Genomic DNA, 17,014 nt, shown 5'->3' with positions numbered 1-17,014 from the left:
TTTCAACGCATCCACAGTGCTGGTCTGGTCATCAATGCCAAGAAGTGTCACATTGCTAAGCCAGAGGTCCAGTACCTTGGTTATGTGATTGGAGGTGGAGGCATCTGTCCTCAGGTAGGAAAGGTTGCAGCTTCACAACCACCTAACACCAAGAGGAGGCTATGATCATTCTTGGGGTTAGTAGGTTGGTATCGCAGACTTATCCCAAACTTTTCATCAAGATCTGCAATACTAACTGACATGACTCGCAAATCCAGCCCAATAAAGGTTAAATGGACTCAAGAAAGTGAGAATCCTTTCAAGGACTTGAACAACTGTGCGTGTCAGGAACCGGTTTGGCAGTGTCCAGATTTCACTCTTCCCTTTACTGTCTGTTACGCCCCCTGACTTAACGCTGCCTCTTTTCTAAAAGAGAGCTCTGTTTGTCTTTCAAGTCTGCCACGCCCCTTGGTGATCACTGAAGCACCCACACCTGAGAGTCCTCATGTCATCAGTGGAGCTGCATATTAACCCCCAGATCCAGTGTTCTTTCTCCCCCGTTTGTTCACTCTTGGCCCGTGGAGCTGTGGGTTTGCCGTTGCTGCTACCAAGAGCATTTGTGCTGGTGTTCAAACTTAATGGACGCTTTGTAGGGGTTCTCTGCCTTTTTTATTTTGTAACGTTTTCTTTTGTTTTTGTGACTAGTTAGGGAGTTCAGTATTGTTGTTCTGTTTGTTTTCCGTAGGCCAGCTGACCTTCTTTTCCAGTTAGCGTGGGGGTTTTTGTTTCTTGTTTTGGCCTTTGAGACCCTGATGGCCACGCTTCCATTTTTTAGTTGGTTTGTTTTTGTTCATCTATCCTGTTAAATAAAAGTAACTAATTGCAGCTATATTATCCTCTTGGTTTTTGTTAAACTCTTGTGCCAAGGTTTTCCATCACCTTTTTATGTTACTTCCTGTGTACCCCTGTACATACACATGATAAATAAATGTGATGATCACATTGCATCATGTCATTTACTGTGTTTGACAAGGTTTTTGCTTGTTAAACTGTAAGTGAATTTTATTTAGTTATCGAATACAAATCAAACCAAGAGTGAGATCAATTAGTTAAACCAATACAGTGTTAATATTTGAATGGGCCCCAGGCCACTTTGTACTTGAAAAGTTGGGCCCCGAGGTGAAAAAGGTTAAGAACCCCTGTTCTAGAGGTTAGAGGAGGCACCCAATCATTTCCTTTATTTATACTCTGGATGATGTCAGCAGTGATGTCAGAGGGTCGGACCAACTACAGGGGGGAATAGAGTATGTATAGATATGTTTGTAGGTTAGTTATGATCTGTTTTACATTGGTGTGAGTGTATAGCAAATTGTAAACTATATACAACTGTTGGCTACCTAAAGGGGTGCTGTAAGGAATAGCTTGTGTCCATTCACTATTGGAGTCAGTAAGTGTTGTCACTTCTACTCATGGTAGGAGCTAGAGCCTGCTGATAGAAGGCTCTATATAACGAGATGACTTTGACTGTACAGGAAGAGAAAGGAACATCAGTGTGTAGCTGTGTGCACGTGATTAAGTTATTTTATGATGAGTTGAGTTTATTCAGTTAAGCTAAGTTAACCTTTTGTTTGTTTTGTTTCTATATATGTTTGGTTACACATGTAGCAGGGCACTTTTGTAAATAAAAGTGTCGCGTGTCTGCCTCCTACCACTTCAGAAGCCACTCTGGTTAGGCTTCACCACACAGTGCATTATTGTCATCAGTTGCAACAGGGTGACGAGTGGAGGTGGACGCGGTAGCAGCAATACCTGAATGATATGATGCAATCCAAGGCAACACCTCTGCAATGACTGCTGTGTGTGTGTGTGTGTGTGTGTGTGTGTGTGTGTGTGTGTTCTTCAACAGAGGAACTGATTTAACTCCTTGAGTTAAAGCTGAGGTTGCTTTGTGAGGTTGTTGTAATACTTTTTCCAACCTCTACCCTCAGTCATATATATTTATTTTTTTCTAAAATTCATTTTGCCACATTAATAATGTATTCTACCCAGTTCCAATCACCTTTCACTGTGGATATATATTTTTAATCAGGGGGAATATCAGGATATAAAGTTTGTAATAGGTCAGTTGATTTATGCTTTATGAATGATATTACATATTTCAGTATGTTTTACCATTAACATCAACTAACTAATACAGGTGACCACCAAAAAAAGACTTAAATCCATAAATATGGGGAATAAAGGGCGTTAAAAAAATTGACCAAATTGAAAAACTAAAAAACACACTCACAAAAGACTGTCAGTTTCCCTTCCTTAGCTTTCCGGAAGTTTGGTTACGGATCATCAGTTCTTTCGTCGTCGGAGACATTGTTGCTCCTGAGCATGAAGCATGAGCGTTCAGTCTGATCTTTTGTTACACATTGTTTAATCTTGTATCGTACACATGGTATGCAGAAAAAGCGTACCCGTTTCCTCTTAAGGACATATACCTGTTTTTTTCTGATTCCAATGTTTCTACTCACCTTTTCCTGCAATTAATAAAAAAAATTCCCAAGTACTTTCAGAAGAGTGACAAGAACACAAAAGGTTTCAGCTCAAGCCCTTTTCTCAATGTGCAGGCTTGATATCAAAATGTACCCTGATTGCTGTGTGAGTCTGCACATAGCAAAAAAAGAAAGGAAATGTTTCTAGGCAACAGAAGCCCATTTTACAAAGGGGAGTAGGCCAGGAGGTGTTCACAGATTTGTCTAAACTAGATTATTATTATTACCTGTTTATGACATCTGCGAGTTGACCCCAACAAAGGCTACTTGAGGAACCAGGTAAAAGATAAATCATTTGAACAACCAGCTATTCTCAAAATGTCCCCATGATGCAAAACACCAAATCCACTCATTACAGTCGTCAATCTGCAGCGTTACGTAGATCTTAAAACTGTGACTCATTTCCACTGCAGCCTCAACCTGTTTCTTCTGTAGTAAATATGAGTATCTGTGCATATTCTGTAATCCTTAACAGAAAAAGGCATCTTAATGAAGCTCGTATTCTAATATTTTAAGAAATATTCAAGTTCTATAACATTATAGTACCATTTAGCTATAGAGAAAACTGCTTAGTAATCAACTCTGCCCATTGCAAACACAATACACAACAATGGATTTCACCAGTATCATGTATTTATTACAGAGTGGTGAAAAATAGACACAAATATACTATCATTAAAAACACTTAAATATTCTCAAACAGTAGAGCATTGCAGTTTTTCGAAAATGTTTCTTAAACTGGAGTAAATTGTGAATTTGTTGGGGACTATTTCCAGCTGCGGATTAATACACAATTGGAAAAAAATGGAATGAGAGTCATGGGTTATGTTAATAATAAGATAACATAATAAATCACCAGAAATAAACATTGAAGATATATATTACAACCACCATCCAAAGCCACACAACATCATGGAAGTCATTGTGATCTTACTGCTCGCAGATAAAGATCTGATCAAAATGACAGCCTTCATCGTTCCACTCTCCCACTCCCGATGATCTTTGCACAGTTTCTCCACAGTCCTGTTCCCCATCGTAGCTGTTGGGCTGGCCGGCCTGCCAGTACCTGATAATGGAGACATTCATTTTATCCAAACTGGGATTGTAACCAAATTTTTTGACCCAATTGCTTATAGTATTTGGAGTCCTCATGTGGTCATGTCATTTTTTTTAAATGACTCCATCGCCACCCCTACATGTTTTGAAACACATTCACACATGATGATGCCTAATATCTACGTTTGACAGCATATCAGCTCCCGATGGACCTTTCAGCTGAATGTGCTGTATGTTTTGACGAAATGCATTGAAAACCTTCCTCCACATTTTCTACTTCTGCATTGTTTCACGAAGGATCGAAACCAAAACAGATTTTGACAAAATAAGAGTTCAGTTCACATAAGACTGTTATCAGGTTACCTCTGTCTTCAACATGATACAAGTTGAAAATCACCACTGATCCTTGATATGAATTATAATAACTACTAATAATAACTGCAGGTAATATTAGTCCTGTATGAATTGTGCTTCAGTTTCATTTGCTGTTTTTCGAGTTATTGATTTGCTTCAAAAAACTACAATAAAAGGATATGAATAATGAAAAAATGGAATACAAAAGCAATGCAGAGTTCCTGCTATAGTAAAGGAAAAGATGATTAATTAAGAAACACGTCAAATTGTTGTGTCGTCTAATATGATGATCCTATGAGGTATTTTAGTCCATACACTCTGCCATTAATGCTTACGTTGTGGTGACTGGAGTCCCATCCGCCCACGTCCAAGTCCCCTCTTTAATACCGTCGGTCAGACCGATCCAGGCAGTTAGGCCTGATGTCAGTAACCCGTTGACAAACACCTGTTAGTGAGAAGACAGGAACGATCAAAAACCTAAATATGCTAAATTCTTTCAGTCATAACTCTCTTTATCTTAATTTCTTCGTCACCTGCTCAGCCCTGCTGTTTATGACGACCAGATCTGCTCCCTCTGCGTTGCAGGCGTCCCTGCTTGCCGTCCAGTTCTTCTTCTCGGTTGAAACAATGTAACAGCTGCCACTGAACTTCCTCCAGCCTGTCTTACAGGGCATATCTGTACATGGAAAACATGGAGAGGGACAGAATATCACAACAAAAGGACGAGGAATACAAAAACACTGATCAGGACTGCATACTGAATGGATTCAACTTTTTTGAGAAACATCTTACTTTTTACTTGAACCGCCATCCTCACCATCTTGTCCTTGAACTGTTTGGCTATCTCAACGCAATCTTTTGACTAACCAAAGTAGTTTTGCTGCAGCAGGTCTTTGTCTTTGGTCAGGTTACTCAGTCTTCCCTCTAGTCGATCTCTTTCAGTGTTGTCTGCTGGACGGCTGGCGTCTGTGAAATGCAAAGTTATTTAAAATATTTGCTTAGATTTGGATGAGGAAAAGACTATCATTTTTGTCTCTTTTTTACATTGTATGTTTATCTACAACATCATCTGGTTTCTCAAACATTAAATACCAGTTGTCAGTTGCTAAATACATAATTTGTATTTTCAATGATTTAAACAAATCACTTACGGTAGATAAGCTGCCCTATGTTAGCAGCCAACAGGACAGCACACAATAACCCAAGACACATCACACATCTAGAGGGCTGCTTTATTCTCCGAAAATCCACCGAATTGAAAGGCAAAGTCTTTTTCCTTCCGGCTGCATTTAAGTACGTGTCGGTGTCTGTGAGTGCCGGTGTTACACCATTAGGAACAAGAGACAAGTGAAACAAAGTTACATGTGGACAGAGCGAGTCATTGGTTAGCGGGTCTAGACGAGTAAGGACCATTCCAGGATCTAACTGGACCTTTGAAGGTCTCAAAGAAATGACAATTATAATAAACAGATATGCAACAGCAACTTTTCAATCTCAATGGGACTATCCTGGTTAAATAAAGGTTTAAATAAAAAATTGTGTACAAAAAACATTTAACTTGCTTTCTGAAGCAATATCCGATCTTGCAAATATAAGACATCTGCTCATACATCATTAAGAACTTTTTTATGTTTTACACATGAACATAACTTATCTAAGGTTAGGGAAAGATTATAGTCTTGTTTAATACAGAAAACGTCTGCAGTGACTCAAATCACCAAAGACAACATTTAACCCTAAACCAGGATCTTGTCATAACCTTTAACAAAGTGCTTTTATTGCGAAAATCAAACCACAGACGGGAGTCTGGATGCAAAGTTCTGCATTTTGTACAGCAACCATCCATAGATACATGTGGTGGTGCATTCACTCAAAAAAAGGTTAGTTTTCAAAAGCACATTGTTTACATATTTAATTAGTTTTACTAAATTCTTAATATTCTGTCTGTGTGTTTTCAGGTTGATACCTTACCTTGGCTAATGAGGCCTTCCATTGTGAGGTTCTTATCTATAAATGTGTCGTCCTCCATTTCCATGAAAACCATTCTGATGATGGCCTGTTTTCCTGTTGAGGAGACACTTATAGATGTTTGTAAAGCCACAAGTATACCATCATACAGACATAAAAAGTTAGTCTTAATGTCATTTAACACTCTTTTTGAATCAGTATTCATAAGTACGCTCCGATTAGTTATTTGTGTTTACTTGTGCTGAGTGTGTTGAGTCTAGTCAGATGTGACATTTACATGAAAATCCTGCTTAATTAGTACAAAGTTGCCGCTAACATGAGGAAGACTTTAAATCATTTGTAAGGATTGAGCCAAAATCTATAATCCCCATTTGTGATTGGCCTCTGGAGCATGCACAGAAATTATTAAAATTGCTTGAGGTAATCTAAGTATTTCAATTTCAATGAGGTAATAATAATAATCTGCTCAAGCACTTTTAATAAAACTGGAGTGAAAGTGAATAAGAGTTGTAAGCACTTACCTATCTGAGAAGGTGAGATGAAGTCAGTATCAATACGACTGCATTCACATTAAGATGCTGCTGATTTATAACAAACAGCGAAAATGAAAGTTAATGGATATCGTGCAGACAACAGGATGCTCTTTTTGCTCATCTCATCAAAATGTTTGACTCTGTCTGGTCTGGGGAAAAAACATCTATACAAACCGCATGTCCACGTTCTCAGTTCAGATTTCAATTAAGTTTCAGCCAAAATGCTGAAAAGTAAGCTGGAATTTACCAGAAGAAAGGCATTATCACAGAGAAAAGGTTTCGGTTTTTTCCTTCCTCTCAAGCTCCAGACATCAGTCATCATCTCTGTTTTTTTCTTCCCTTTTTCTAGCAGTTCAACTTCCCACAGAGGTCTAATGAGTTACAGGCCCGGGATTCAATAAGCCATATTGCACTGACCACCTTTCTAAATATATTGTTCCAGAACAAAATGTCTTGACATTGTACTAAGGCTCCCTAAGGCTCCCTAAAGTCATCAGGGTTCGTCCTCTGGGGACTATGACAGTGTCATTTCACCCTGGACCAAAGCGATGGACCGTCAAGACTGACGTCGTCATCCCTAGAGCCATGCATAGTATATCATACACTTAAGATATTACATCAAATAATCAGACTGCAACAAAACATTGTTGCAGAAATGTCATGGTCCTTAGAGGGTGAATCTTTATCAGGTTTTGTTTAGTTTTTTTGTGTGATACCTGACCTTTCCTTTACAATTAGAACAGAATTGCATACAAATACAAATCAGTATCTACTAGGCAAATTAGCATTATAACAGATCAGTTAAATTTTCCAAGGAGATAAAACACTTTGACTTGTGTTACGTCCCGTAGCTAGGGGTATCAGGACATAGACATAAAACCAGGTGTAATTGGTATAAAAGGATATTTATTACTGGAATAAGGAAAACTTAACAACAGAGCAGATAAATGAGAAAAAACGGGCCAATGGGTGCTGTGGAAATCAAAAACTGAATATAACAAAAGGAGATCCTCAAAAGGAAGACTATTCTGGCCCTACAAGAAACACAAAAGGTTAAACAAAAAGTCCTCACTAACTTAAACACTGGGAAAACAGAAAATACAATACTCACAGCACCCCTGGATCTAATGTGACTATTTACAGCAAAGTGTGTTACAGTTTTTCTCGATTGCTAAGACATATTTCTTGATACGGTCACCCATTTTCTCAAAACTGTAAACACAAAACCTCATCTTCAAGCACTATTTACAAAACCTCTGAATCCTCTTGCAAAATGAAACTTTCGCCTCAAAACAGTTTTACCTGTGCTCAAAATCAAACTTTCGCCTCAAAACAGTTTTACCTGTGCTCAAAATCAAACTTTCGCCTCAAAACAGTTTTACCTGTGCTCAAAATCAAACTTTCGCCTCAAAACAGTTTTACCTGTGCTCAAAATCAAACACTGCTTTCAAATCATAAACAAAGTGATCAAAATAATATACACTATCAAGCAGTCAGTAAACAATACACCAATAAATAGAAAACACATTGTTCAAAACATATAGTTCTCAGGGAGAAGTAGGTTTGTAATCTCAAAACAAATTTCATATTTATCCGTCATTGTCTTTTGATGAACGAAAACATGTTCTATTACAGTAGCTCAAAATTGATCAGAAATTACTACTCTGCTTTGCTCTTTGCAATTTCTTTTGTTCTTCCTCCTCCTTGTACCCCTATTGTTACAGTACGGTACCCTGCATCTCACAAACGTGTCCTTTGTCTCTGTGATACTGTAATTCTTGTTCTTTGTTGATATGAACCTGCAACCAGTCAAAATCTATTGAGCAGTCAGTACTGTAACAAATAGAAAGCACAATGTTCAAGGCTATACAATTTGTTTATTGTACATTATACAGCCTACAATGCACTGTAGGCCTACTACAGTATACAGTACTACAGTAAAAGGGACACAAATCAAAGGAGTCAACATGTCATCAATGTGCTTCTTCTTGTCTTTGGGCTGGGTCAGGCCAGAGCACTTCGTCAACATCACAAGCAATATTTTCTCTCCTGAGGCAACGGGGGAAGAAGCCTCTAGTGTGCCGTATCCAGCCCTGACATGATTCCTCACCTATATCACCACAGGCTAATTCCATGGCTTGCAGCAGATCTACTCTGGTGTAGGGTTGTCTATCATACACTTTCCATCTCCATGAGGAGAAAAACTCCTCAATCGCATTTAGGAAAGGCGAGTATGGAGGGAGGTACAAGGTCATAAACTGACCATTGATGTTAAACCATTCCCTTACCTGAGCAGCTCGGTGGAAACTGACATTGTCCAACACTATCACATAGGTGGGAATGGGATTCTCATTTAGCTCTTGACCCTGCTGCTCTTGAACCTGCTGCTCAAATAAAATATCTCTGAGATTGGCCAGAAATCTTAGAAGATGCTGGGTGTTATATGGCCCGAGTGTAACATGGTGATGCAGAACACCATGGTTGCTGGTAGCAGCACAGATTGTGACATTGCCACCTCGTTGACCAGGGACTTCAACAATGGCCCGCTGTCCAATCACGTTTCGGCCTCTCCTTCTCCTCTTTGTTAGATTGAAGCCTGCCTCATCGACAAAGATTAACTCATGGGGTCTGTCCAAGGATTCCAAGTCAAATATTGTCTGTGTAGGAATACAATATAATGTATGTAGAATTTAGTAATTTGTACAGAGACAGTGCTATATTATAGAGTTCAATTAGGCCTACTGTATGCACTTCTGATTCACATACATTGTATGTACTGAAGAGTAATGTCATTCACATAGTATGTGGCAGTACTGTAGACAATCTGGATTACAGTAAATGTGTCTGATTGTACACTTACTTGCACATACTGAGCTCGCAGTTCTTTCACCCTTGGTGAGTTGCGCTCAAAAGGTACTCTGTATACTTGTTTCATTCGCATCCTGTTATGATGGAGGACACGGTCAATTGTGGAAATGCTCACACTGTCGATTCCCTGGAAGTGTGTGTTGTCTTGTATCACTCGTTCCTGTATTTCTATACAGTCGTATTAAATTATCTTGAAGGACCATGCCCACTATAACGATCTCTTGCTCCTGAGTGAATATAGCTCTCCTTCCACCTGCATGTGGCAGCCTTGCAGTTCTACAAAAAGTAGATTTGCAGTTACAAAAAATATTCATGCAGTACAATACATACAGTGATGAACTTTACAAATGACTATTGAAACAGCTGCATATAGTGTAGTACAGTAAATTTGCAATTACAAAAATACAGTAGTTTACTGTACCTGTTCTCTTCTGTGAATGTCCTTACTATGGTGGACACAGAAAATCGGCTCAAATTGGGGTGCACTCTAAGTCCTGCTTCCCTCATTGTCAGTCCGTGGACTATAACATGGTCTATGACTGTTGCTCGAATTTCATCAGATATTTCCACTCTTTGTCTTCCTCTTCCTCTTCGTCCTCTTCCTCTTTCTTGCCCTCCTCCTCTTCCTCCTCGTCGCCCACCTCGCATACGCACTTGTCCTCGTCCTCGTCCTCTCACATTATTTCTTCTATCCATTCTCAGACTGTTCTCCTTCCCACCTTCAACCACCTGTTTGCTCTCTGAACTGGCTTATATTGGTTGTGTCACATCATTTGATACAAGTGAAATCAATTTTGAGTGATTGTGTTTAATCAATGACATGTGTTCTCTATTTGTATTTGATTGTTGCCACTTGTGTTTACCAGTATGGACGACATGTGCATTAGAGTGCAGAATGTGTTTTGAGACTGAGAATGTGTTTAGAGTTTTGCTGAAAAGTCTAAGTGAGATCTGCAAAGTGTGTTTTACCATGTGAAATAGTTTAAGGTATTGACAACAGACTGCACAAGTAACTAAATGAGTTCAGGCAACTGAGATCTTTGTTCAGCCAATGGGTTTTAGTGTTTTAGCAACTGAGAAAAACTGTAAATGCATTCGGTAGTGTCAGTTTTGACGCTTCACCTTGCCCGCTTCCTCACGCTATCACAAAGGTTCGCTCTCAAACAATTCTGGTCCGGCTGCCCTGCTCCGCTGCACACATCCAGCTATTTGAGCTGGGGCGGGAACTGTAGGTGACCTTGCTGATTGGCCGTTCAGTGGGGCCACCAATCCGCTATCTCCTCCGGGAACTGGGCGGGACGTCGGCATCCAATCCTTGGCATGGGATGCCACAGCCTGCTTTGCATTCCACACAATTAACACACATGAGGGTGCCAACGGCAGCCGTAACACTTGTATTACCCAGTTAATCAGGACAAACTGTATCTGTTAAAGGCACAAAGAGACCATAGAGTCATCAATACCAAACTAATCAATTATACATTTTACATTCAGTTTTTGGTGGATGATGGAAATCTGTTATCGTTAGCTTCCGTTCCATCATAAAACACAAATCTCGTCTTCTCGGATTAACTACACACTCTTTGTTGAAAACAAGTCACTTTCAAGCTGTCGCTCGTCAGCATGAGGGATTTCTAACATACAGCTGTAACGCAGACATCAGCCTCAGCTGTGACAAAATTCTGGGAAAAGTTGCAGAGAAACGTGACCGCAGAAAAAAAGTGTCATTTGTCAACGTTTTCAAAATGAGAAGTTGTCAAGTTGACATGTGCCAGACCTCCTAGCGGTTGATGTTTTGATTTTCTGCTGCTGTGCTGTACTTAAGTATTGATCCCTCCCTCCGTGTGGAGCACTTAATGCTGTCTCTGAACTGTTGTAGGAAACACTGAGAGTGCTGAGTGTTTCTCCGGCTCTGGCAGGTTGATCTGTTTGAACTGCTTCACAGAGATTAGATAGCTCTGAGCCCTGAATTAAAGCTTTGTTGTGCTTGATTTCATGTTTGTAGCTACATATACCATGAATGTATCTCGGTGCCTTATCGGGAAGATTAAGTCTCCGTATTGGTGCAAGTTTGGAGAATAATGGAGCCACAGAGATAAGCAGGAAAAAAAGAGACTCACACAGGTTTTCTGTTTGGTGTGTTGAACAAAATTGTTAATTAATACAGTGAATAAGAAGAAAGAAAATATGAAGATGTAAAAAAGTGGACCGCTATAGAGGAAAGTTAAACCCATTATTTTGAATGTTGCATCACATACTCAGTATTGTAATGGGAGCATGCTAACTTGATGGAGGAGAGTAAAAACCTTTCTTTGTAAACTTTCTTCCAGCTATCAAACCAAAATATTTTAGTTTCCAGAGTACATTGTACTAAAAAGGGCATTTGGAAATTAGGCACCAACATTTAGAATACTTTGCAAGATAATTTTCTTATCAGGCATCCAAACATTACACCGAAAATATAAAAATCCATGGTCATTGTAGTTGTCACGAATTCCCCTTCATATTAGTTTGTTTTCATCCTGTCTGCTTGTTTAATTAACTGTCCTGTCATTTCAGATCCTACCATTCACACCCAATCACCTCTCATACCCTCACCTGGTCCTCCACACCCCATCTCACCTGCAGCCCATTCCCTCATTAGCCCTCACTATTTAGGTCCCCTCACTTGCACTTGTTCCTTGCCAGATTGTCTTGTGTGCTGTTGCCAATCTCTCCAGCGTACCTTGGATATCGTTCCTGATCAGTCTGTTCCGACCCTGTCTGCCTGTTATTCGACCTTGGATTTTGCCTGCCCCTTATTGGATTTGTTTGCCTCCCGGCAAAACAAATCCACCTTGAAAAATCCACTCCCGGTTTTGACCCTGCCTGAACTAAGTAAAAGAACTTAACTTGTATTTTGTCTCTGAGTTGTGCTTTTGGGTTCTAGTACCTGTAATCCTTACAGTAGTGAATGATCTGTTTTCTTTCATGTTCTATCTCACTGTGCTAAATGTCAGCGGTTACCAACCTGGTAATCAGGACCACCAAGGGTGCCCCCCCCCCCCCCCCCCCCCCCCCCCCCTCCGAGTGCCACTCGGCGTCTGATACTAACTCCAATGTAAAACCCAGAGCAACTGACGTATAAAGAGCGAGATAGTCCACACAGGGCGGTTGGGTCACACCACCTCCGACTCTTTTGTCCCGGAGACTGCTGTTTGTGTGTTATTTTGAAAATACACTGTATGCATGTAACAAGCGGAAACACACCGTCCCAGAGTCCAAAACTGACTCTTAAGGGAGAACCTTAAGCGTCATTACGTAAGAACGTGTACAATACAGCCTCAGTGCAATCCATCCAAGATACAGTATTTATCTTTGTAAAAGACAAAAAAAATCCTAGAGCTGTGCAACTAACATGGCTAAAAAATGTTGAAATGAAAAAAATCTAAACTAAAAGACATGTGCATAAACAAATACTGAACTATAAACCTGGTCCAAGAAAGAACAAATAAGTAATACACCAGAGTTTATTTTTCCTTTTTTCTAACTACATTGATAGTTAAACTTAATTTTAAACATTTTGGCCAAGACAGCAGAATCTTTGAGGAATAAAAAGGTTACAAACAAATAAAAAGGCACTATATGCCAAAGCACCAATAAAATAAAAATCACATGAAGGTAGAAAGCAGACTGCAGACTGAGAGAATCAGGGGCCAAGACTATATATCTCTTGGCAAAACGACAACTAAACTGCTCCTTATTGAGTGTGCCTTAAAATCCTTCAAAATCACAATTCATAATCATACATCATACTGTACAAAGTGAAATATTTGAACAGCTTGAATGAAATACAAGCTCAGTTCAGACGGAAGGCAAAGCACTACAGAATAAATCAACTCTGAACCTTTTCATATGCAGACATTAAGACAGAGGTGTTTAACAGCAAACACAGACACGTTGTCGTTAAACACGAGCGCCAGGATGCCGCCATGCATGTTGGGAAGACGCAGGTGCCAATCATCCTTCATGCTCTGAAAATCAAACCGATGACAGATGGGAGGGGGAAAAAACCTTTACCTGAGTTTCACACAAGCTGATGCGTGTGCTTTTATCTGGCATGAATCAGAGAGCACACACACACACACACACACACACACACACACACACACACACACACACACACACACACACACACACACACACTTCTCTGTGGGAATCTTAAGGTCACTGTCGTTCTGAGAGAGGAATACCTCTGGCAACCGTCTCACCAGAGCTGCACTTGGCTGACTGTTCACATGAAAAGGCTGGAAGTCATTCATATGTAAAGTTTTTAAATGTTACATTTGCAACTGGCTGCAGGATATTTCTAACCACTTTGGACACGGTATCTTTATGCAATAGTTGTCATCATGTGTATATATGCAGTAAGGGCGGCCACTAACAGTTATTTTAAGTACCGATTAATATGCTGATTACTGTATCGATTCATCAATTCATTTTTCATTATAGTTCAATTAATATTGTTTAAGTTTCTTGTTTTGTCTGACCAGAAGTACAAAACCTAAATATATTCTGTTTATAATCATATGATATGAATCGGGAAATAGTCACAAAATGCAATCTATTGTTTTTTTGTAAAGGGACTATATATATATATATATATATATATATATATATATGGGGCACGCTCACATGCACTAAGGGAGAGTGACTTTATTCTCTGCTCAAAGTTGTTTGATGCTGTAATAATGCTCATATGTGCTGAATATTGTAGTGATTCTTTAAAGTATGGATTCAATAAATGTCTTTTTGCAACAAAAAAAAATGACTGATGGGAAAGAGAATTGAAAAATAGAAAAGGGATGTGAGCCATTATAGTTACACAACTGAATTTCGTCATCTTCAACAATCAACATAATTCCTTTTAGCCGTCAAAAAATTGCATTTCAGCTTCCCTTTTTTAAATCCGCTAACGCAATAATGTTCTACTTTTTGAAAAGTGTCTCTTCCCAACACAAAGATGTACAGTATATTGTAGTGATTAACTCTGCCTGTGCAAAATTGCATTTAGTGTGTTTTTCATAATCCTCTGAATTTACCTCACATTTAGTTCATGAGACAACCAAATGAGCTGAGCCAAATATGTTTGAACACAAACAATACTTGGCATTCAACAAAAATTGTAAAAAAAAAAAAAAAAAAATATTTAAGAAACATCACTCAAGAAGAAGTGTGGTCAGTCAAGTAGCGCTGCTTTAAATGCATCTTCATTTGTGTCTTATAAAGATGTGAGCAGAGGGGGCGGAGCTAACCCTGCAGGGCCATCCTTCAATCAGAGGATCGGGGGTTCGATCCCCGGCTCTGCTAGTCGCATGTCGATGTGTCCTTGAGCAAGACACTTAACCCCAAAATTGCTCCCGTTGCTGTGCCTACGGTGTCTGAATTGCAAGTCGCTTTGGATAAAAGCGTCTGCTAAATGACTGTAATGTAATGTAATGTGTTGTAAACATTCAGGGCTCAGACCAAACCAAGGGGAGATTTTTTTCCATTTATGGCACCTATATGCTCTATTTTTCAAGCCAACATTATGTTGTGGAAAAATCTTTCTAACCTCCCTGTGAGAAATAACCGAGATGACGAAGTTCTTAAAGTATTAAAATCATATTTAATGAACAGACAATTTGTAATAATTCAGCTGAATGGATAGAGCTTTTTCCCCACAGATGGTTCGGAGGTCTAACCATGGTACATAGGCCTCTCCATCTCGGCGGGAGGCTTGGTTTGAGAGTGCTGCCACAATACCACCATGCATCTATCATTGGCTATCAGGGGAGTGTAGGGGTGAAGTAGGTGGGCGGATTGCTAATGGAACAGGAATAAAAAAACGTGACATTGTGAGGGTGGCCTATAATGTCTCTCGTTCATTCATTCCTGATAGTAGCGCATCGTCATTGTTTTGGTGTTTCGGACTGATTGTGTTCCATGTAAATTTACACGTAAGGTTCAATCTGCCTACGCAAAACTGAAAGCGTGGCTCCTGAGTCAACTAAAAATGGAATATTTTCACCTTGAATAGTTAACGTGATTTGTGGCAACTTCTTAAAGGATAAATCTGATATCTACAGTAACATGATAAATCTTACTCTTCTGCCCCATTGTTGTCCAAAAACTATTAAAAACACATCAGTGAGCCACATTGTTGCAATGCGTACCTTCATAACTCTGAACGCAGGGACTGTAGTTTATTTCGAGTCATTCCCCCAGTAAAGACTCACTTTCTTACCATGTGTCTTTAAATTAATGGGGATTAAAAAGTCCCCAACAAATGCCATTATATCATTATATTGGTTGACAGTAAGAAAAATATTTTGCTGTAAACACAATTGTTTTCCCTGAAATCCCATTTGTGTTTTCCCTAACGTTGTTTTTTCTGATTGATTATGCTCTGATTTGTTCCAGTTGTTGTGCTTTGCACCTCAAGGCCATGTGTTTCTCCCATATTTAAATAGACAAAAGCACAAATGAACACTCGGACATCAAAATAGCATTCTTTATGTTTGGGTCATATCTACCAGAGATACAAAAACGTATATTTAGAAAACATATACAACAGGCACACCAGTTAACATGGTCCCTTGTTAAACCGTAACACCGGCATGTTGATCTGCCAACAGCACTGAGCGTCCCGATGCACTTTAACACTGAATAAATGATGTGCAGTTGAAGCCCCGCAGCTTTAGGAAGAGCGGCCACACCTGAACCGACTTCACGTCGTCCAAAGAGTCAGAAACATCCAGCAGAGATCCTCTCAGGTGTCCGCTCCTCACCGCTCAAGTGATTCCTCAGATCTGTATCAAACTCCGGGAGAAGTTATGAGGCTTCATATCTGTGATTTGATCCGTAGAGGAGAGGCCTGGAGCACCGACAGACCCATAACATTCCTCCGTCCTGCTGCAGCTGCAACCACCTGAGCGGGGCGGTGCCACGAGCAACTCTCACTCCGCTGCTGTTTCCAGGAACCAAAGTCTGACGAATGAGCAGAAAGTCCAGGGCGTTCCTTTCTTTCAAATTTAAACACCGGTTTTATTTTGCCAAACATTTTCTTCAAAAGAAAAGTAACATTTTGAAGGATATTTTCTCAAGAACTGCACTTGAGTACAAGAGCTACTTGTACTCAGTGATGTAAGAAGTATTCAGATCCTTTACCACACTAAGTACAAAGTAAAAAGTACAATATGTACCTCTGAGATGTAGTACAGTGAAAATGCGACAGGTGGTGGAGGACTGGATGTAGTCCAGGATGGACCTGTTTAAAAGGCCACCACAGGAGGATGAACCCTGTGGGGTTGGGATCCTCCCTCGGTTATGAAGGTCAGCTTCAGGACTCTGACCCTAACACCCTCAAATTAGGAACCAATCTGACCCCTACTGCTTCAGCACAAACACAACAGTTATGTCTAAGTCCTGTAATCACATGAACACCAAGCATGATAAACCAGCAGAGCATCAAAACTATCTGAGGCAACCAAGTTAGTAAATCACATAGGATTGAACAACACCATTTAAGATCAGCTTGTAGCAGGTCTGTTATTCATATTCATATCCAATCATTCGCTGCTGTCAGCCTCTTCCAGGAGAAGAGCTCTCTGACCTTATGGAGACTACGCAGACACCCTCAGAGACCAGCAACACTGGAATTTGGTTGGAATGTACAAAATACAAACCAGTTTT

At 39.7% G+C, this 17,014-nt stretch overlaps 1 protein-coding gene across 1 annotated transcript; it reads right to left on the bottom strand.

Annotated features, from left to right (window-relative positions):
- Positions 1 to 3,386: 3,386 nt before the first annotated feature.
- Positions 3,387 to 6,482, bottom strand: LOC137875832 (C-type lectin domain family 4 member E-like). Its single transcript, XM_068715340.1, has 7 exons — positions 6,422 to 6,482; positions 5,904 to 5,996; positions 5,084 to 5,239; positions 4,725 to 4,898; positions 4,466 to 4,608; positions 4,268 to 4,377; positions 3,387 to 3,588 (listed from the first exon to the last, which is right to left on the bottom strand). Exons 4-7 carry the CDS (start codon positions 4,750 to 4,752, stop codon positions 3,453 to 3,455), a joined length of 417 nt encoding a protein of 138 aa, XP_068571441.1. The 5' UTR covers positions 4,753 to 4,898; positions 5,084 to 5,239; positions 5,904 to 5,996; positions 6,422 to 6,482; the 3' UTR covers positions 3,387 to 3,452.
- Positions 6,483 to 17,014: the final 10,532 nt, after the last annotated feature.

The sequence above is a fragment of the Cebidichthys violaceus genome, unplaced genomic scaffold, assembly GCF_023349555.1.
Source record: "Cebidichthys violaceus isolate CVI_PGR_0920_01 unplaced genomic scaffold, fCebVio1.0.p SCAF_2, whole genome shotgun sequence".
NCBI classification, from domain to species: domain Eukaryota; kingdom Metazoa; phylum Chordata; class Actinopteri; order Perciformes; family Stichaeidae; genus Cebidichthys; species Cebidichthys violaceus.
The sequence above is the reverse complement of the archived record's forward strand: the minus strand, read 5'-3'. Positions and strand labels throughout refer to the sequence as shown.